Consider the following 21485-nt stretch of genomic DNA (forward strand, 5'->3'; position numbering starts at 1 on the left):
CACCAAAGCTCAGTACAATTGCAGCAAGACTTCCTTACTCTTGAACTCCAACCCCCATGCAATAAAGACCAATATACCATTTGCCTTCCTAATTGCTTGCTATATCTATATGTTAACTTCCTGTGTTTCTTGTCCAAGAACACCCACTTCCTCTGAACACCAACATTTAATAGTTTCTCACCATTTAAAAAAATCAGTTTTTCTATTCTATTTTTTCTTTCAAAGTGGATAACTTTGTATTTCCCCATGTTATATTCCATCTGTCAGCTTCTTTCCCATCCACTATATCCCTTTGCAGACTCTTTCTGTCCTCCTCATAGCTTACTTTTACACCTAGCATTGTATCAGCAGCAAAACTGGATGCATTACACTTGATCCCTTCATCTCAGTCATTAATAGATTGTAAATATCTGAGGCCCCAGCACTGATCCTTGTGCCAACCCGGAAATGGCCCATTTATTCCTAATCTCTGTTTTTTGCACTTTAACCAATTCTCTATCCATGCTAATATATTACCCTTGACTTGCTCTTATCTGTGCAGGAATCTTTTGTGTGACACCTTGCCGAGTGCCTTTTGGAAATCCAAAATATTGTATCCACTGGTTCATCTTATCTACCCTGTTAGATACATCCTCAAAATTTCTAATAGATTTGTCAAACACGATTTCCCTTTCATAAAACCAAGTTGACTCTGTCTAATCATATTATGATCATATAATAGTGCTCTGTTACCACTTCTTTAATGATGGATTCTAGTATTTTCCTGAGGGTAATGTCAGGCAACTGATCTGTAGTTTCCAATTTTCTCTCTCCTGCCTTCCTTGAATAGTAGTGTTACATTTGTTAACTTCCAATCCACTGAGACCATTCCAGAATCTAGGGAATTTTGGAAGATTACATCCAATGCATCCACTATCTCTGCAGCCACCTCTTTTAGAACCCAAGGATGTAGGCCTTCAGGTTCAAGGGACTTGTTGGCTTTCAGTCCCATTTATTTCTCCAGTACTTTTTTTTTTTTACTTATAGTTACTTTAATTACTAATTAATTACTAATATTAATTACTTTAATTTATAAACAGTCTGGTTCAGCCAGAAACAGCAACCTAGAAGGGGAACAGAGTTGGTAACTAAACAGAGTTTGTGGAGGACGACGAAAACAATTGTTAGGGTCTGAGGTTCTGTTCATGGATGATAAATACCTGGTAGTTCAAGATAATAGGTTGAACAGGTGTTGGGTGTTATTGAGTTAATTGTATTCAAGTGTGTGTATATATAAAGAAGAGCCAGCCAGTACTGGCTGGTGGTGTTGTTTGGAGAGCAGAAGTAAGCTCTATGACAAGCAATAAACAATCTACACTAAAGCATCCTAGTCTCAGTGTCTTCTTCACAAATAGGATTGGAGATTTCTCTAACAACAATGCTTTTGGTCTTCTTAATGCTTCACGTGAAGAAGTTAATAGCAGTGCAGAATAGTATATTAGACAAGCAGTATGACATCAGTAAGGGTGAAGAGATGTGGTGAAGAGGTAGAATTGGAGGTTGTTAGATTACATATGAAAAAAGAAACCATTGCTAAAGATGCTTTGATGGTGATTGGATCTGTAACAGCAGAACCAAACTGGGGCAGGCTGGAGGAGGATAGTGGTCATTCATATCAAAGGCTGCAGAGAGGTCAGGAAGGATTAATGCACCACAGGGAGAGTCACAAATAATGCTGTTTATAGATTTGGTTAGGCTGTGTTGCAGATTTGGTAGGACAAAAATCTGAGTTGCAAGATTGATGAGTCTTTATCTGGGAGATGACAACAGTCCTTGAAGAGGAAAAGAGTATTGAAGCTGGGACACTAGTTAAGCATGGAGAAGGGTTGAGGGTGTTCTCTTTTTGGAGAAGAGAGGTGTGGAAATGCTGTGTCATGCTGGGCCCCCTGCCTGCCAAGAATGAGGCATATTAATTTTGTCATATGATCATTGATTTTAAACTGTTGCTGGAGCGAGGAAATGACTTGTTAATCAGATCAGCTGTGGCTGGAAAAAACATTTGCATACTAACAGACAGTGCTTGGAGGGACAAAGGGTCTATTCCTTGTTCCAATTTAACCCACAATGGACTTTGAGCACTAGGTATTGTGTGTAAGAAGAGACATTCCAGGGTCAGCTAAGACAAGAGAATCCACAAACAGACGTGGTCAGACCAGCTAGTCACATGATTAACCTGCTTGGCAACCTGGGTTCTTCTGAATTGTACAAAGAGCTTGAACTGAGAAAAGACTGTTTGCTCCTGGAGTGAGAAGACCTCTCCTGTCTGCTCACATCTCTTTCTCACAAGTCTCTGGACCCACTGAGGACATATGAACTTCAAGAGAGAAAAGTCTCCTACATTGAACAAGGTTTAAGAAGAATACTGGGCCATAACGAAGAGAAAGACCTACCTACAATCGAGGACTCTACAGTGAGTTTGAAGAACAGTAACCAAAACCATCTTCAGATATTGCCTCAAACTTTACCACTTTATTTCTTCTGCTCTTTTCTGTCTCTATCTGCATGTGTGTATTGCGTATGCACGCTAGCGTGGGCAAGTCACGTATCCGTAGGTGTTAACCGAATCAGAGTTTAATGACTTTCAACCTTTTTTCTTTAAACCTAAGAAAACCTGTTTGGCTAGTTTCTTTGCCTTATGATTGTAAGTTAGTGAACAAGGATACACTCGGGGAGCAAAAAGAAACAGTGTGTTTAAAATAAAACCCTGTTATGGTAAATCCAGATGAAGGCTGAGAGGGAACCCTACACCCCTTTCTCACCTGGTCATAACAGATGGTTTTGAATGGAAAGGACAGTGCCTCAGCAGAGGGAATAATTTAAAATATCATTCATAGGAGATCCATGTGATTTGTATATTTATAGAAAAGCTTATTCTGCTTAATCAATGAACTTCATAGGTTTGAAGATGGTAGGCCTGCAATGAGATGTACAATTAGCCCTTATGTGTGTGGTCGAGGCCTAGGTTACCTAAACATATTCCACACATGTCATAGATGCCGGAAAATCATCATAAATGTTACATGGAGTCGTTCATGGTCCATCTGATACTCACTAATGAACAGCTGAAGACCTCATGAGCAGGGTTCCTCTGAAGTAGTAACACTTAATCGATTAGTTGTTAAATTGGCATGTGTATGTGCATCTGTTAACAGGTGTATTCTATCGGACGCGAGAGACTAGCTGCTATCTTGCACAAAGTCTTAGGAATTCAAAGTCATAGGAGAAGACACACCAATTGGCAAGCTGTGAAGAAATATTAATAGGGGATTAAAAAAACACACCAGTTGGGAATCTGTGATTAAACATTAACAAGTAACAGAAGTGAAATACTTCAGAGAGATCACTTATATCGTTGTGGTTTGTTACGGACAGAGATGAGAGAAAACTGAAACCCCAATTCCCTTCCCTTTACTGTCCATTATCAGTGTTTTTTTGTAAAGGATGATGTATGTGTTTCTTAACTCCTGAGTGTATGGCCAGTTTGAATAATCAGCAGCAGACTTTTCGTTGGTTGAAATAAAGAGGATTATTTTTATTCACACGTTAACCCTGAAAGTCTGATGCTCCGTCACTCACTCACCACTCACACCACTCGAGAAAGAAAGCCATTAAAGAGGATAGTGCATTTTTACAAATTACAAATGAAGGAATACTTTATATGTCATGTGATTTAGCTGGTCTTGTGCGGGGTGGGGGGGAAAGCATGCATTGCAGGCCCGGTGAAGAAGGTGCTTTCACTCCTAAATGTAGTTAGGTGGATTCGATAGCTGGAGTCGTTGCAGGATTCTCTCGAAGGGGTACATTTTCTGCAGGTCACTAAGTTATTTGCTTGCGGTCTTATTACTAGTAGGTTGGTTTTCTGTACTGGTGGACTTGAAAATGAACCGGCTTGGAGAACTTAAAATGCAGTGGTCGCCAGTTATAAGGCAGAGCTGTTTTATCTTTGCTGCTGTCTGTGCCGCTGTGGTTTGCAGACTGCTCCAGTCTCTCCCTAGTGCTTGCAGTAATAAGATACGATATCTGCCGATTAGTTTCGATTGGGTGACTGCCTGCTCAATACTTCTGTTGGCCTTCCAGAACAATTTGAAGTTCGAAGCCATTGCTACACAATGGGCGATGGATGGTGGCCATCACACCGACTTATGATTTAACTGGTTTCTTACAGCTCTCTTCGTTAAGTTTTGAGCTCGGAGACAGCGGCCGGAACTTTAGTGGGTGATGGACGGGAGCCGGACTCTGACGTGAAAGTCGGTGGTGAACCCGCTTCCCCTAGCCCAGGGATCCATCCCATATTTTACGGGTCCCCAGGCTTTAATTGTCCCGAGGCGGGACTTCCACCCACTTGAAGGAGGAGGCCCATCCTCAGTGAGCTGCCAGCCAATCAGCGGGCTGGCACCTCTTAGTCCCAGCAGCGCCACCGGGAGCGGTGGTTACTGCTGGGACTGAAGCCCAGACGACGCCATGGATCGAGGAGGGAAGGTAAAAGTAGGGGCATGCCTCACCAGGGGGATCGGTCCTTCCCTGGTGCAGCTGGAGTGGTCATTTGGGGGGAGGGGGGTGTCTTGGGTTCCAGGGGTGGGTTGCGAGGCGGGGGAGGCCCTCAATCGGACATCCTGTGCCAGACTGCCTTGTCCATCCCCGGGAGCTATCGTTGGGCGGCCTTTCATGTCCCCAGCATACCCGCTTGCCATGGGTAAAATATCTGTGGACGTGGGCAAGGGCCCTTAAGTGGCCGTTAAGTGGCCACAAGGGTCTTGATTGGCCTCGGGCAAGCAGGCTGTTTCCCAAGCCCCGCCGTAAACTTGTCCGGAGGCTGAAGCGGGGCAGGTAGGCCTCCCGGAGCCTGTCGCTCAGTTTTACACTGCCCCTAGTCCACCATCCGACCCGCTGGGGCGGCGTAAAATTCCGGCCAGTGAGTCTAGAAGTCCATTGGTATTGAGTTTTGGGTAAGACCACAAACAGTAAGAGGTGTGAATTCCACAAAGGGTTTCGTCTTGGTATGTCCTTTCAAGTGAGGCACTGAACCCATGGTCATTCACTTCGGCTTGAGATACTTCCGAGTTTGGGCGGAAATCGCAAAAGTAACCTGACCCTCGGCAGCCCATCTTATGCAGCAATCTAATGTCCATTGTGCTTCATTAAAAAAAAAATCAGTTCCAGAAGATTCTACGCTGAATACAATCCATGTTTAAAGTTATGAATAGGATATACCTTTACAGGGCATGACACTGTCACACAAATAATTTATTTTTGTTTATGATTTGTTTCTAGGTCATAAAAGATCCTCCCCCTCCTCCACCCCCTCCAAAAGAGGTATGTGACTGTTGTGCTGTATGAAGTTGTGTTCTTCTGTTCATGAAGAATGGTGCAAAATTGGAGTCATTCGTGGTCCATCTGATACTTACTAATGAACAGCTGAAGACCTCATGAGCAGGGTTCCTCTGAAGTAGTAACACTTAATTTAATTTATTTAACAACTAATCGATTAATAGGTGATAAAAAAACACACCAGTTGGGAATCTGTGATTAAACATTAACAAATAACAGAAGTGAAATACTTCAGAGAGATTATTTATATCGTCATGGTTTGTTATGGACAGGGATGAGAGAGAACTGAAACCACAATTTTCTTCCCTTTACAGTCAAACGGAGCAAAATTGCTTTATAGTTTTATGGTCTGACATACTTCTTATAAATCCTGTTAAGCTCATGTACAAAGGTATGACCAAAGCATTATGCATCTGAATTTTAAGAGGATCAAACATAGGGACAAGAATAGACCATTTAGCCTCTCAAGTCTGTTCTGCCATTCAGTGTGATTGTGGCTGATCTGCGACTTAACTCCTTATTCCCACCTTTTCCCCATAACTCTTAATACCTTTGTTTAACAAAAATCTACCACTCTCAGTTTTTAACTAAACAATTGATCTGGCATCAATTGCTGTTGGTGGAAGAGAGTTCCAAACTTCTACCACCCTTTGCGTGAAGGAGTATTTCCTAATTTCACTGCTGAAAGATCTGGCTCTGTAGTCCTGTACTCTCCAATCAGCGGAAATTGTTTCTCTCTAGCTACCTGATATTTGTTCCCCTTGATATTTTGAAAGCTTCAATCAAATCACCCCTGAACTTTCTAAGTTCAACCCTCGTTTATTTAATCTCTCCTCTTAACTTAACTCTTGGATTCCAGATATTATTCTAGGAAATCTACACTGCACTCCCTCCAAGGCTAATGTATCCTTCCTGAGGTGCGATGCCCAGAACTGCTCATAGTACAACTGGTCTGGTCTAACCAGGGGTTTGTATAGCATGACTTCTACCCCCTTGTATTCTAGTCTTCTAGATATAAAGACCAGCATTCCATTAGCCTTTTTGATTATTTTTTGTACCTGTTCATGACATTTGAATGACCGATGTACTTAGACCCCGAGTCTCTTTGGAATACCACTGGTTCTACCTTTTCACTATTTAGAAAGTACCCTGGTCTATCCTGTTAGGCCCAAAGTGGATGACCTCACATTTGCCAACGTTGAAATCCATTTGCCACAGTTTTGTCCGTTTACTTAATCTATCAATAGCTCTTTGTAATTTTACACTTTCACCTACACTGCTTCACAATGCCGCCTATCTTTGTGTTATTGGTAAATTTGGATATGGGACTTTCCGTCCCATCATCTATGTTGTTAATGAGTACAGTGAATAATTGAGGCCCCAACACAGATCCCTGTAGAATATCATAAGTCATATCCTGCCAATTAGAGTACCTGCCCAATACCCAATTCTCTGTCTCCTTCCACTCAGATTTTCTCACCAAGTCAATAATTTGCCTTCAATTGGTACGACCTTCATTTACACTCCCTGAAATCCAAGGTCCGCAGATTTGAAAGGATATGGTGGACAATTGGTTTAGCCATTCACTGCCAGATATGGCTGGACCACATAAAGCACTATCAGTTCCTGCTCTCGTCTGCTAAAACTGCTCACAATTCCAGGATTATCCTGGAATGCAAAGATAACCTGGGATTCTTTTCTTTATTGTAAATCATCTTCTTAAACTTCTCTCCCCAGTCTCCTACGCCCTCACTTCCAACAATAAGTGCGAGGAGCTCATGGACGTCTTTGTCGTTCAGATGGAGAGTATTTGATCAGCTGCATCTGCCACTTCCCTCCATTCCCCAGCTCACTGGGTCAAACCTCATCCAAAGCTCCCAGCTGTCCTAGCCCTGAACTTGCATCTTTCTCTAGTTTGTCTCTTATCACCCTTCATGCCCTCTCCGAGCTCATCTTATTCATGAGACCTAACTCCTCTCACCCATCTTCCCCTCCTGGTCCCCATGTTAGCCGATATTGTAAACGGATCTCTCTCTTCAAATGTTGTCGCATTCTCTTTTAAATCTGTTGTCATCACCCATCTCCTCAAAAATAAACCCTTGGACCCCACTGTCCTGTAAACTACCATCCCATCTCCAACCTCCCTTTTCTTTCCATAGTCCTTGAACGTGCTGTCGCCTCCCAAATCCGTGCTCATCTTTCCTGGAACTCCATGTTTGATTTCCTGCAATCAGGTTTCTGTCCCTGCCACAGTACCGAAACAGCTCTTATCAAAGTCACAAATGATATCCTATGTGACTGTGACAAAGGTAACCTTTCCCTCCTTGTCCTTCTTGACCTGTCTGCAGCTTTTTGGCATTCTTAACGACACCATCCTCCTCCAGTGCCTCTCTGCTGTCGTCCAATGGGATTGCTCTCACCTGGTTCAATTCTTATCTATCTAATCATAGCCAGAGTGCCACTTGCACTGGCTTCTCCTTCCTGCTCCTGCACTGTTACCTCAGGTGTCCCCAAGGATCTATCCTTGAACCCCTTCTATATGCTGCCCCTTAGTGACAGCATCCTAATACGCAGTGTTAGTTTTCACGTGTGCCGATGACACTTAGTTCTACCTCATTCGACTCCTCCACTGTTGCTAAATTATCAGACTGCTGATCCGATATCCAGTACTGGATGAGCAGAAATTTCCTCCAGCTAAATATTGGGAAGACTGAAGCCATTGTTTTCGGTCCTCACTTCAAACCCCGTTCCCTAGCTACCAACTCCATCCCTCTCCCTGGCAACTGTCTAAGACCGAACCAGTCTGTTACAACCTTGGTGTCATATTTGACCCTGAGATAAGCTTCCGACCTCATATTCGCGCCATCACTAACACCTATTTCTACCTCTGACTTTGCCCCTGTCTCAACTGAGCGGCTGCTGAAATCTCCATCCATGCCTTTGTTACCTCTAGACTAAACTATTCCAATGCATTCCTGGCGGTTTCACACATTCGACCCTCTTTGAGGTGATCCAAAACTTTGCTGCCCTTGTCTTAATTCGCACCAAGTCCCATTCAACTATTGTCCTTGTGTTCACTGATCTACATTGGCTTCTGGTCAAGCAACGTGTTGATTTTAAAATTCTCGTCCTTGTTTTCAAATCCCTCCATGGTCTCATGCCTCCCTATCTCTGTAATCTCCTCCAGCTCCACAGCCCTTTGAGTTATCTGTGCTCCTCTAATTGTGGCTTCTTGAACATCCCCAATTTTAATTATTCCACCATAGGTAGCCGTTCTTTCAGCTGCTTAGGCCCTAAGTTCTGGAATTCCCTCCTTACACCTCTCTGCCTCTCTCCCTAATGTTTCTCCTGTAAGATGCTCCTTAAAACCTAACTTTTTGACCAAGCTTTTCGTCATCTGCCCTAATATTTCCTTATGTGGCTCGGTGACATATTTTGTTTTATAGTGGTCTTGTATATTTTATTATGTTAAAGGTGCTAAATAAATAAAAGTTGTTGTTCAATTCCATGAGCTTCAACTTCAGCTAACAATCTCGCATGAGGGACTTGAACAAATGCCATCTGGAAGTCTAAACAAATAACATCTATAGACATTCCCTTGTCCAGTGCTTTAGTCACTTCTTCAAAAAATTCAATCAAATAAGTCAAGCATTTTACAACCTTTTACAAATCCATGCTGGATCTCTTCTGATCAGCTGAAAATTTTCAAGGTGTTGTCACCTTTTCCTTAAATATGGACTCGAGTCATTTCCTGACAACAGATGTTAGGCTAACTTGTCTATAATTCCCTGGTTTCCCTCTGTCACCTTTCTTAAATAGCGGAGTGGCATGCTCAATTTTGCAATCTAAATGAGCGGTTCCTGAATAGAAAGAACTTTGAAAGGTTATAGTTGGGAGATTTGCACTGTTCTCACCTACTTCCTTGAAAACCCTGGGATCAAAGCCAGGTAATCCTGGGAATTTGTCACTCTTTCGTGCCATTAATTTTTCCATTCCTGTTATTTTGCTTACGTTAATTTTGTTGAGTTCCTGTCTCTGATTCAATAATAGGTACCTTGGGATGTCTGGCTTGCTGACCTCTTCTACTGTAAATACTGAGGCAAAATAATTTTTCTGCATGTCCGCCATTTCCTTGTGTTCATTGACATCACCGTTATCAGTTTTGAAGGAGCCCACCTTGGTTCTGATCACCCTCTTTTCCGGAATGTAATTGTAAATTTTTTTGGTATTGATTTTGATATCCTTTGCAAGTTACTTTTCATACTCCTTTTTGTAAATCTTACTTTCTGCTTGGTCACCCTTTGTTGCTCTTTTACAGTTACCAGGATCTATGCTTTTTTTGCATTTTTGTATGATTTTTCTTTTAATTTTCTGTTGACCCTTTCTCCCTTTAAGTGTCCGTGGCTGTCTGTTTTGGGAAGTCGAACTCTTGCCCTTCAGGAGTATAAACTGCTCTTGTATCACAAATTCTTTTTTGAACACTTTCCATTGATCTTGTCATTTTACCCATTAACAGATTTTCCCAGTTTACTGTGAAGAGTTCCTGCCTCATCCCATTGAAGTCAACCTTACCTAAATCTAGAATCTTAGTAGTTGTTCCACCAAAGCTATTAAGTATCATCACCTCATTCCATGCCAATAGGAAATGCACAATTCAGCATAGCGGCACCTCATCAGACCCCTTTCCTATCCTGAGTGGTGTGAAACAGGGCTGTGTTCTTGCACCTACACTGCTTGGGATCTTCTTCTCACTGCTGCTCTCACATGCGTTTGAGTCTTCAGAAGAAGAAATTTTCCTCCACACAAGATCAGGGGGCAGTTTGTTCAACCTTGCTCGTCTTAGAGCGAAGACCAAAGTATGGAAAGTCCTCATCAGGGAACTCCTCTTTGCTGACGATGCTGCATTAACATCTCACACTGAAGAGTGTCTGCAGTCTCATCGACAGGTTTGCGGCTGCCTGCAACGAATTTGGCCTAACCATCAGCCTCAAGAAAATGAACATCATGGGACAGGATGTCAGAAATGCTCCATCCATCAATATCGGCGACCATGCTCTGGAAGTGGTTCAAGAGTTCACCTACCTAGGCTCAACTATCACCAGTAACCTGTCTCTCGATGCAGAAATCAACAAGCGCAAGGGAAAGGCATCCACTGCTATGTCCAGACTGGCCAAGAGAGTGTGGGAAAATGGCACACTGACACGGAACACAAAAGTCCGAGTGTTTCAAGCCTGTGTCGTCAGTACCTTGCTCTATGGCAGCGAGGCCTGGACAACGTATGCCAGCCAAGAGCGTCGTCTCAACTCATTCCATCTTCGCTGACTCTGGAGAATCCTTGGCATCAGGTGGCAGGATGGTATCAACGCAGAAGTCCTCGAGGCGGGCAACATATACAGCATATACACCCTACTGAGCCAGCGGCGCTTGAGATGGCTTGGCCATGGGAGCCGCATGGAAGATGGCAGGATTCCCAAGGACACATTGTACAGCGGGTTCGGCATTGGTATCAAACCCACCGGCTGTCCATGTCTCCGCTTTAAGGACATCTGCAAACGCGACATGAAGTCCTGTGACATTGGCCACAAGTCGTGGGAGTCAGTTGCCACTGATCGCCAGAGCTGACGGACAGCCATAAAGGTGGGGCTAAAGTGTGGCGAGTCGAAGAGACTTCGCAGTTGGCAGGAAAAAAGACAGAACTGCAAGGAGAGAGCCAACTGTGTAACAGCCCCGACAACCAATTTTATCTGCAGCACCTGTGGAAGAGTCTGTCACTCTAGAATTGGCCTTTATAGCAACTCCAGGCGCTGCTCCACAAACTACTGACCACCTCTAGGCGCTTACCCATTGTCTCTCGAGACAAGGAGGTCAAAGAAGAAGATACCCCCAATGGTTCTGGGACATCTTGTTGCAGAAAACAATCTTGGACACACTTAAGAAATTCACTACTTTTCTGACTTGTGTTAGTCTCCTTATCCCAACAAAAGTTCAAATGCCCCTTTACAGCCACTCTTCCTTTGGTACAAGCTTTGCTAATCTCTGCATTTGTACAAGCTACCCCTACGCAGCTGCCACCAGGTGGCCTAGACACAACTACTGCTCTAGTCTTAAATAATTTTCTATTTCTTAAATCTACTGATAAAGTCCAGACTGTCTGCTTACCTCTCGTTATACCCTCTCTTATCATTGAAGTAATTTCATGCTTAATCATTCAGGCTACTCCTCCCCCTCTACTATTTCCCTGATCTTTCCTGTCGACCTTATAACCTGCTATATTTGGTTCTAAGTCCTGACCGTCTTGCAGCCATATCTCAGTAATGACTACCATGTCATGCCCACCAAATTGAATTTACACCTGGAATTTATTCAGTTTGTTCCTTATACTCACTGTGTTTGTATGAAGAATGCTTATTTGGGCCACACACCCTAACCTATCCTTCTGCTCGTATGGCAGCATCTGTTCCGAAGAAGGGTCACTGACCCGTGACCCGAAACGTTAACTCTGCTTCTCTTTCCACAGATGCTGCCAGACCTGCTGAGTGGTTCCAGCATTTCTTGTTTTTATTTCAGATTTCCAGCATCCGCAGTATTTTGCTTTTATCCTTCTGCTCGACCGCTTTGCTCACATGTTTTCTATTTCTCTTTCTCCAGTTTATTTTCTTTACATCTTTTAGTTTTTCCATTACCTAAAGCACAATTTATGACTGGTTCTCTGCTCTCTTCCCTTTTGTTTATTTTCAAACTATTATCTATCCTACCTTTGCCACCTGATCCTTCCCCCACCACTTACCAGTTTAAAGTCTTTGTGACTTCCCTATTTATCCTTTCCACTGGGATCCTGGTTCCAGCCCAGTCCAGGTGGATCTCGTCTCAGTGGTACAGTTCCTTCCAGTCCCAGTACTGTTGTGAGTGTCCCATGAAATAGAACCCCCTCTTTCCCACACCACTTCTTCATTCATGTATTCACCTCCCTGCTCTGCTTATCCCTATGACCATTTGCACGTGGTTTGGTTAATAACCCAGAGATTATGACCCTTGAGGGAAGTCAGTTTGAGATGTCCTTTTTGATTCATTTGATTCATGAATAAAAATGTTCTTAGATACAGTTTTTGTACAAAAAATAAAAATGTTAAATTAAAATTACAAAGTTGTCTCTTGATATAGACCAAAAAGTTTTAATTAACCTAGTCAAATTTATGGGAATAATTTTCACTTTGGGCATGAGTGAAAAACTGTGAGTTGCAGATCAACCACCCATTATATAGCCTGGTCAATTTTACTTTCCATTCAGTGGAGAGAAAAATAGGATGGGGTGTATAACTGACAGTCTGCAACTGCACGCTTTTTGCCCACACCAAAAGTGAAAATGACCTCCATTATCCTATGGTTTTTTTTAATACTCAGAAGTTTGGTACAAGGATGAAGGAAATTGCATGTTTATATTTATGTATACAGTTATTTTTCCAAGTAAAGTAATAATTTGCCATACTAATCTATTTAATATATAGGAACCTGTACCAGACCCAGTAGCAAATAAGAAGTGGCCAACCGTTGATGCCTCATATTATGGTGGTAGAGGTGTTGGCGGCATAAAAAGAATGGAGGTATGTTACTAAATTTCTTATTACCGTATGATTGAGTTGAAGAAATTAGACTTCAACTCACAGAATGGGGTTATAAGGTTAAATTGTTATTTGTGGGGTGAAATTCCTGGAGAGGTCTTGGGGCATATGTGTGGTGAGTGAAAGTTCCACCAGCCCACTACTAGCATCCCAGTGCTCATCAAAAATCCTGGGATCAGGCTACTATGTAATTATTTTAAATGGACACCTTTACTGTTTCTGTTATATTTCTGTGCAGGGAAGGATTTTATGTCGATGCTGCAGCTACCTTCCTCTACCAGTTTAGGCAATCCAAGTGATTACTTTGCATTGCAAGACCAAACATTCAGGGCTGAATTTTAGGCACCTGTTGAAGGCAGGATCATTGGCGTGGGGGGCTGGAGAATCTACGCGGAGCCATCCGTCACAGAACCCACACTGGAACGCACTTTGTTGATTTTGTCAGAGACGGGGAAGTACCGTGATGGCACTGACATCCCGACACGATGGCATCATCATTTAAATATTTTACATACTGCTTTAAATGCGTTTGAATGTCATTCACTGGGATCTAACAAAGTGTTCTCAATTTTGTGTTTGACGTATGGCACTCATGTGCCTTCAGTTTCTTGACTTTTAAAAGCTGGTACCACGGTGCCTCGAAAGGGAAAGTAACTTCACCTGAGTTTTTTGAGGGGATGTGGGGTTTGCAGTGGACATTGCTGCTCTGCTGATTCTGCAAGGGGCCTGTGTGTGAAGGAGGGGACTCTGCAAGGGGATTGAGTGTGAAGTGGGAGGAGCTCTGCCAGGGGAATTTTTTTAAGGGGAGAGGGCGCGATCTCTGCAAGGGGATGGTGTGTTCTGCAAGGGGCCTGTGTTCGAGGTGGGGAGACACTGTGCAAGGGGGTTGAGTGTGAAGGGGGGAACTTTGCAAGGGACTTGTGTGTGAGAGGAAGGGAGGCATCTGCAAGGGACCTGTGTGTGAAGGGGGGAGCTATGAAAATGGATAGGCTTTGTATCAGCGGGGTCATTACATGCTTGTTTAGATGATATTGGTATGGTTGTGAAAGCTCACACATTTGGAAAAGTTATCAGACCAACATTAATCCCAACTATAGAGCCATCACAGGCACCTTGCAGAGCAAAAATTGATAAACATCTTTGCCCAGACAGGTTTAATTTTGCTTTGGAAGGAAGTCAAAGGTCCCAGGGGAATAGGCATGGGTCTGATTTGCCCTGTTTTCCTGGATTCTGTTGCCGTGTTCTTTTTTATTCTTTCATGGGATATGGGTGTCGCTGGCTAGACCAGCAATTGTTGTCCATCCCTAATTGCCCTTGAGAAGGTGGTGGTGAGCTGCTTTCTTGAACCGCTGCAGTCCATGTGGGGTAGGTACACTCACAGTGCTGTTAGGGAGGGAGTTCCAGGATTTTGACACAGCGACAGTGAAGGAAAGGCGATATAGTTCCAAGTCAGGATGGCGTGTGACTTGGAGGGGAACTTGCAGGTGATGGTGTTCCCATGCGTCTGCTGCCCTTCTCCTTCTCGGTGGAAGATGTCACAGGTTTGCAAGGTGCTGTTGAAGGAGCCTTGTGGAGTTGTTGCAGTTCCTCTTGTATATGGTAAGCACTGCTGCCACTGTGCATCAGTGGTGGAGGGAGTGAATGTTTGTGGATGGGGTGCCAATCAAGTAGGCTGCTTTGTCCTGGAAAATGTTGAGCTTCTGAGTGTTGCTGAAGCTGCACCTATCTAGCCAGTGGAGGGTATGCCATCACACTCCTTACTTGTGCCTTGTTGATGGTTGACAGGCTTTGGGGAGTCAGGAGGTGGGTTACTTGCTGCAGAATTCCCAGCGTCTGACCTGCTCTTGTAGCCACAGTATTTATGTGGCTGCTCCAGTTCAGTTTCTGGTCAATGTTAACGCCAAGGATGTTGATAGTGGGGGATTTGGTGAAGGTAATGCCGTTGAATATCAAGGGGTCCATTCCTTCACTGTTGCTTATTGGAGATAGTCATTGCCTGGCAATTGTGTGGTACGAATGTTACTTGCCACTTATCAGCCCAAGCCTGAATGTTGTCCAGGTCTTGCTGCATATGGACACAGACTGCTTCAGTATCTGAGGAGTTGCGAATGGTACAGAACATAAGAACATAAGAAATAGGAGCAGGAGTAGGCCATTCAGCCCCTCAAGCCTGCCCCGCCATTCAATAAGATCATGGATGATCTGTCCCAGGCCTCTACTCTTCTTTCAGACCTGCGCCGCATGCCCCTCGACTTCCCGAGATTTCAAAAATCTCGTATAATCATCGTACAATCATCAGCAACAGCTCCACTTCTGACTTTATAATGGAGGGAAGGTTATTGATGAAGCAGATGAAGATGGTGGGTCCTAGGGCACTACCCTAAGGAACTCCTGCAGCAATGTTCTAGGGCTGAGATGATTGGCCCCCAACAACCACAACCATCTTCCTTTGTGCGAGGTATGACTTCAACCAGTGGAAGAGTTTTCCCCCTGATTCCCATTGACTCCAGTATTGCTCGGGCTGCTTAATGCCATACTCTATCAAATCCTGCCTTGATGTCAAGGGCAGTCACTCTCACCTCCCCTCTTGAGTTCAGCTCTTTTGTCCATGTTTGGACCAAGGCTGTAATTAGCTCAGGAGCTGAGTGGCCCTGGTGGAACCTAAACTGAGCATTGGTGAGCAGGTTGTTGTTGTTTAAGTGGTGCTTGATAGCACTGTTGATGACATCTTCCATCACTTTGCTGATGATCAAGTGTAGACTGATGGGGTGATAATTGGCCAGATTGAATTTGTCCTGCTTTTTGTGAATAGGACATACTTGGGCAATTTTCCACATTGTTGGGTGGATGACGGTGTTGTAGCTGTGCTGGAACAGCTTGGCTAGGGGCGCGGCTAGGTCTGCAGCGCAAGTCTTCAGTACTACAGTCAGGACATAACCTTTGCACTTTCCAGTGCCTTCAACTGTTTCTTGATATCACATGGAGTAGATCGGATTGGCTGAAGTCTAGCATCTGTGATGCTTGAGACTTCAGGAGAGGCCAGAGGCCGCTGCGGTTCAGGAGGAAGCTCCTAAACGCAAACAACAGCGGCCGGCCAGGTGAAGAAGAGCCCAAGTATGCCAGCTAGTCTACAGGACTCAGTTAACCTACTTGCAGATGCCTTAGCAAAACTGTCAGAGACGGCTGTGGCTGTCCAGAGAGACCATCGCAGATCTATACAGCCTTCTTAACGATGAATTGTGACCAATGGGTTTTGGTGGTCACCCTATGCTTGTGGCCCTCAAGAGTACCCTGGCCCTCAAGGTTATGCATTGCGATCATTCCAGGGATTCACCGGGGACATGTGTGGGGTCTCTCAAGCTGCAGCACACCGCTGCATCAAGGAGGTGACCAATGCCCTGTTCAAGTGGGTCGGCTACTATGTGTGCTACCAGACAGACCCTGAGAGTCAGGCTTAGAAGGCCATCGGATTTGGGGTCTGTGGGATTTTCACAGGTGCAAGGTGGAATTGTCTGTATGAAAGTAGCCATCAAATCTCCCATGACCAACCAGCCACCTTCATCAACAGGAAGCAGTTCCATTCAATCAACGTGCAACTGATTTGTGACCACTGAAAGCACTTTCTACAAGTGTGTGCCCACTACCCAGGAAGCTGCCATGACTCATACATACTTCGCCAGTTCCAGGTGCTCGCTTTCATGGGTGGATTCTCGGGGATAAGGTCTACCCCTTGAAGACATGGCTTGTGACACCCGTTAGGAACTGCTTTCTGTGGTAGAGAATTCCACAGGCTCACCACTCTCTGGGTAAAGAAATTTCTCCTCATCTCAGTCCTGAAAGGTTTACCCCGTATCCTTAGACTATGACCCCTGGTTCTGGACTCCCCCACCATCGGGAACATCCTTCCTGCATCTATCCTGTCAAGTCCTGTTAGAATTTTATATGTTTCTATGAGATCCCCCCTCACTCTTCTGAACTCCAGAGAATATAATCCTAAACTGCTCAATCTCTCCTCATACGTCAGTCCCACCATCCCAGAAATCAGTCTGATAAACATTTGCTGCACTCCCTCTATAGCAAGAACATCCTTCTTCAGATAAGGAGACCAGAACTGCACACAATATTCTAGGTGTGGCCTCACCAAGGCCCTGTATAATTGCAGCAAGACATCCCTGATTCTGTACTCGAATCCTCTCGCTATGAAGGCCAACATACCATTTGCCTTTTTTACCGCCTGTTGCACCTGCATGCTTACCTTTAGCGACTGGTGTATGAGAACACCGAGGTCTTGCTGCATATTCCCCTCTCTCAGTTTATAGCCATTCAAATAATCTGCCTTCCTGTTTTTGCTACCAAAGTGGATAACCTCACATTTATCCATATTATACTGCATCTGCCATGCATTAGCCCACTCACTCAACTTGTCCAAATCACCCTGAAGCCTCTCTGCATCCTCCTCACAACTCACCCTCCCACCCAGTTTTGTGTCATCTGCAATTTTGGAGATATTACATTTCGTTCCCTCATCTAAATCATTAGTGTATATTGTGAATAGCTGGGGTTCTAGCACCGATTCCTGCAGTACCCCAGTAGTCACTGCCTGCCATTCGGAAAAAGACCCATTTATCCCTACTCTTTGTTTCCTGTCCACCAACCAATTTTCTATCCATCGCAATACACAACCCCCAATCCCATGCGCTTTAATTTTACATGCTAATCTCTTATGTGGGACTTTGTCGAAAGCCTTCTGAAAGTCCAAATAAACCACATCCATTGGCTCCCCCTCATCAACTCTACTAGTTACATCCTCGAAGAATTCTAGTAGATTTGTCAAGCATGATTTCCCTTTCGTAAATCCATGCTGACGCTGTCCGATTCTACCACTGTTCTCCAAATGCTCTGCTATAAAATCTTTGATAATGAACTCTAGAATTTTCCCCACTATCAATGTCAGGCTGACTAGTTTGTAATTCCCTGCTTTCTCTCTACCTCCCTTTTTAAATAGTGGGGTTACATTAGCTACCCTCTAATCTGTAGGAACTGTTCCAGAGTCTATAGAATCTTGGAAGATGACCACCAATGCATCCACTATTTCTAGGGCCACTTCCTTAAGTACTCTGGGATGCATACCATCAGGCCCTGGGGATTTATCGGCCTTCAATCCCATCAATTTCCCCAACACCATTTCTCTTCTGATACTGATTTCTTTCAGTTCCTCTCTCTAATTAAACCCTGTGTTCCCCAACATTTCTGGTATGATATTTGTGTCCTCCTTTGTGAAGACAGAACCAAAGTATGCATTTAGTTGGTCAGCCATTTCTTTATTTCCCATAATAAATTCCCCTTTTTCTGACTGTAAGGGAGCTACATTTGTCTTCACCAATCTTTTTCTCTTCACATACCTAAACTTTTACAGTCAGTTTTTATGTTCCCCGCAAGCTTGCTCTCATACTCTATTTCCCCCTTCTTAATCAATCCCTTGGTCCTCCTTTGCTGAATTCTAAACTGCTCCCAATCCTCAGGTCTGCTGTTTTTCCTGGGATCTAATGCTATCTCTAAGTTCCCTTGTAAGCCATGGTTTGGCTACCTTTTCCGTTTTACTTTTGCGCCAGACAGGGATAAACAATTGTTGTACTTCATCCATGCGCTCTTTAAATGTTTGCCATTGCCTATCCTCCGTCATCCCTTTAAGTAACGTTTCCCAATCCGTCATGGCCAACTCGCGCCTCATACCTTCGTAGTTTCCTTTACTAAGATTCAGGACCCTTGTCTCAGAATCAACTACGTCACTCTCCATCTTGATGAAGAATTCTACCATATTATGGTCGCTCGTCCCCAAGGGGTCTCGCACCACTAGATTGTCAATTATTCCTCTCTCATTACACAATACCCAGTCTATATGATCTTTGTCACTTGACAAATGCAAGAAAAGTGCTTGGAACAACGCAAAGAGCTGTTACATGGCCTTTATTGATCTGTCAAAGGCCTTTGGTTCCATCAACTGTGCAGCTGTTTGGAAAGACCTCCATAGACTTGGTTGGAAAGACCTCCATAGACTTGGATGTGCAGCAAAATATGTTACTATCCTGCAACTTTTGCATGACGGTACGACAGCCACCGTCATTTACAATGAATTAGAGACAGAATCCTTTTGTATCCAAATGAGTGTCAAGCAAGGCTGTGTGATTATGCTAACTCTCTTCATTATCTACCTCAGTCTGGTCATGGAACTCATTCATGACCAACTTTCACAAGTAGTTATGATTGAGTTTCGACTTGATGGGAAGCTTTTCAACCTTTACAGGCTGAGAGCCAAGACTAAAGTGACTCTCCAGCACATTCATGACTTAAAATATGCCAACAACTGTGTGGTTTTGGCCCATAGTGCAAGTGACATTCAGACCACCATCAATTGCTTCAACTCTGCATATAAAAGGGTTGGTCTTTCACTTAACATCAGCAAGACCAAAATCTTCCTCCAGCCTTCCCCCAAAAAAGCACCTACATCTCCAGCTATTGTTATTGATGAGGAGACTTTATAAGTCGTTCAACACTTCTCATTTCTTGGCAGCTACCTTTCTCGCAAAGTCACCATCGAAGTGGAGATCCAGCACAGAATCGACTGTGCCAGTGCAGCCTTCCAAATATTGCATAACCTATGTCTTCAACAACTGAGATCTCCATAAGAGGACAAGGCTTTATTCTACAACACTGTTGTTGTCATGACTCTTATATATGGCAGTGAGACTTGGGTCACCTACCAAAGGCACCTCTGGGCGCTGGAGAATTTCCACCAGCAGCGTCTCCGCAGGATACTCAAAGTCAAGTGGGAAAACAGGTGAACAAACTCCAACATCCTCACTGAAGCCAATTCCTCCAGCATCGCAACTATGTTCATGTGAAATTAGCTCTACTGGTCTGGACATTGCATCCACATGCCAAATGATCAGCTTCCGAAGCATATCCTCTTTTCACAACTTAAGGAGGGCAACTCAAGGAAGACAGAGAAAACGTTTTAAGGACACTCTGATGGCCTCATTGAAAAGGGAGCAAATTGACATCGGTGTGTGGGAAGAACTTGCCACTACCGTGCCATGTGGCGATGCCTCACCCAACAAGCCACATCTGACTGGAAACTGACCACATAAACTCTGCTGCGGAGAAGCATCAAAAGCAGGAGAGAGAACAGGATCCTGTCTCAAGAATCCCCTTCCCTCAGGGCAACATTGCAACACTTGTCCTCTCTGCTAAAGACCTGTGGATCCTGGATTGGCCTGCTGAGTCACCTGAGGACACACAAATCAGGAACCCTGGCAGACATCATCCTTGTTTTGAGGGACTGATAATGCTGACAATGACCTCTGTAAATCACTAATGGTGTTGTTTCTAAACCAGTATTGGAAATAAACAGTACTGGCCCGAAGTTGCAATTGTGATTTCACTCGTTCAACCAGTTAGAAATGCAAACTATTCTGAAAGTATGTTGTACTGGTTCAGCTGGCTACAGTTGGGTCCTTCAGCAAAGTAACACTGAAAGTTTACTGCGTACTTATTTGTTCATAGGAGTGGGTTGCTGGTCTAAATTGTAAAAGTTGCAGAAAGATACTGAAAAATAGAGACTGGGAATGATTTTATCTCTATATATTCAGAATGCAATGACATGATAAACTCTGCAGTATAAAAGCATTTTAAAAGTATTTTAGATTTTGCAACTTGGGTTTTCACAAAATCCTAATTCCATTGCTGTTAATAGCACTAAGTTAACATCAAGTCGGCTGCTCTATTTTAAAGTGGGAACAAATTTTTCAGGGGAAGGAAAAGTCATTTGAAAATTGTTCCAAAAAAGAGTGAAAAAATTGTTTGTTAGAAAGTCAGCTTTCATACAAACTATGAGAATATAACTAATACAATGACTATGCTTTCCCAAATAGTGTCAAACCACAATAATTTAGGTTTTAAGAAGGATGATCATAGTGAACAAATATGTAGTAAACAAAACAAAATTGGAGCATAAAATAGTTTAACAATGTCAATATGTTGATATGGATGTAAAAAACTTGTAGGCATCTTCTTAAAGTCTACAGCGTGTCTGTTTTGGGATCAACTTTTTTAATATGTTCTATCAGTACTGAGCCAATGCATCCCAGGACAAGATGTACAAGTTCCTTTTTCCTGCATTCAGGTGATGGATTTGTGAAAATTGAAAAGATTTAGAAAAATGCAATAATATCTACTAATGTGTGCCCAATGCAAATAATGGGCCTCCAGTTTCTGATTGTAATACCATTTAGAATAAATAGACTACCATCAGTGTTATGATCGGAAACCTAGGTTAACATATCCTAATAGATTTCTTCCAGAAAATAGCATTTTGGGGTACAATATATGACTAATTTGAGACATGATGCGTGGTAAATGTAGCAGGCTTGGGAGAAAAAATATGACTTGGGACTCGTGGTTCCCAAAGCTCTCCAGCACTGGGGTTTTTCTTGTGTCATT

The 21485-nt window shown here is 43.5% G+C and overlaps 1 protein-coding gene across 1 annotated transcript in view; it reads left to right on the forward strand.

The window, feature by feature from the left end:
• antxr2a (ANTXR cell adhesion molecule 2a) overlaps positions 1 to 21485 on the forward strand; it is a 307229-nt gene that overhangs the window by 173013 nt on the left and 112731 nt on the right. Inside the window, exons 13-14 of the mRNA XM_068038944.1 lie at positions 5311 to 5352; positions 12873 to 12968. Coding sequence (XP_067895045.1) covers positions 5311 to 5352; positions 12873 to 12968 — 138 coding nt within the window. The remainder of the gene's footprint in view (positions 1 to 5310; positions 5353 to 12872; positions 12969 to 21485) is intronic.

Source organism: Heterodontus francisci, chromosome 1 (genome assembly GCF_036365525.1).
Source record: "Heterodontus francisci isolate sHetFra1 chromosome 1, sHetFra1.hap1, whole genome shotgun sequence".
NCBI lineage: Eukaryota > Metazoa > Chordata > Chondrichthyes > Heterodontiformes > Heterodontidae > Heterodontus > Heterodontus francisci.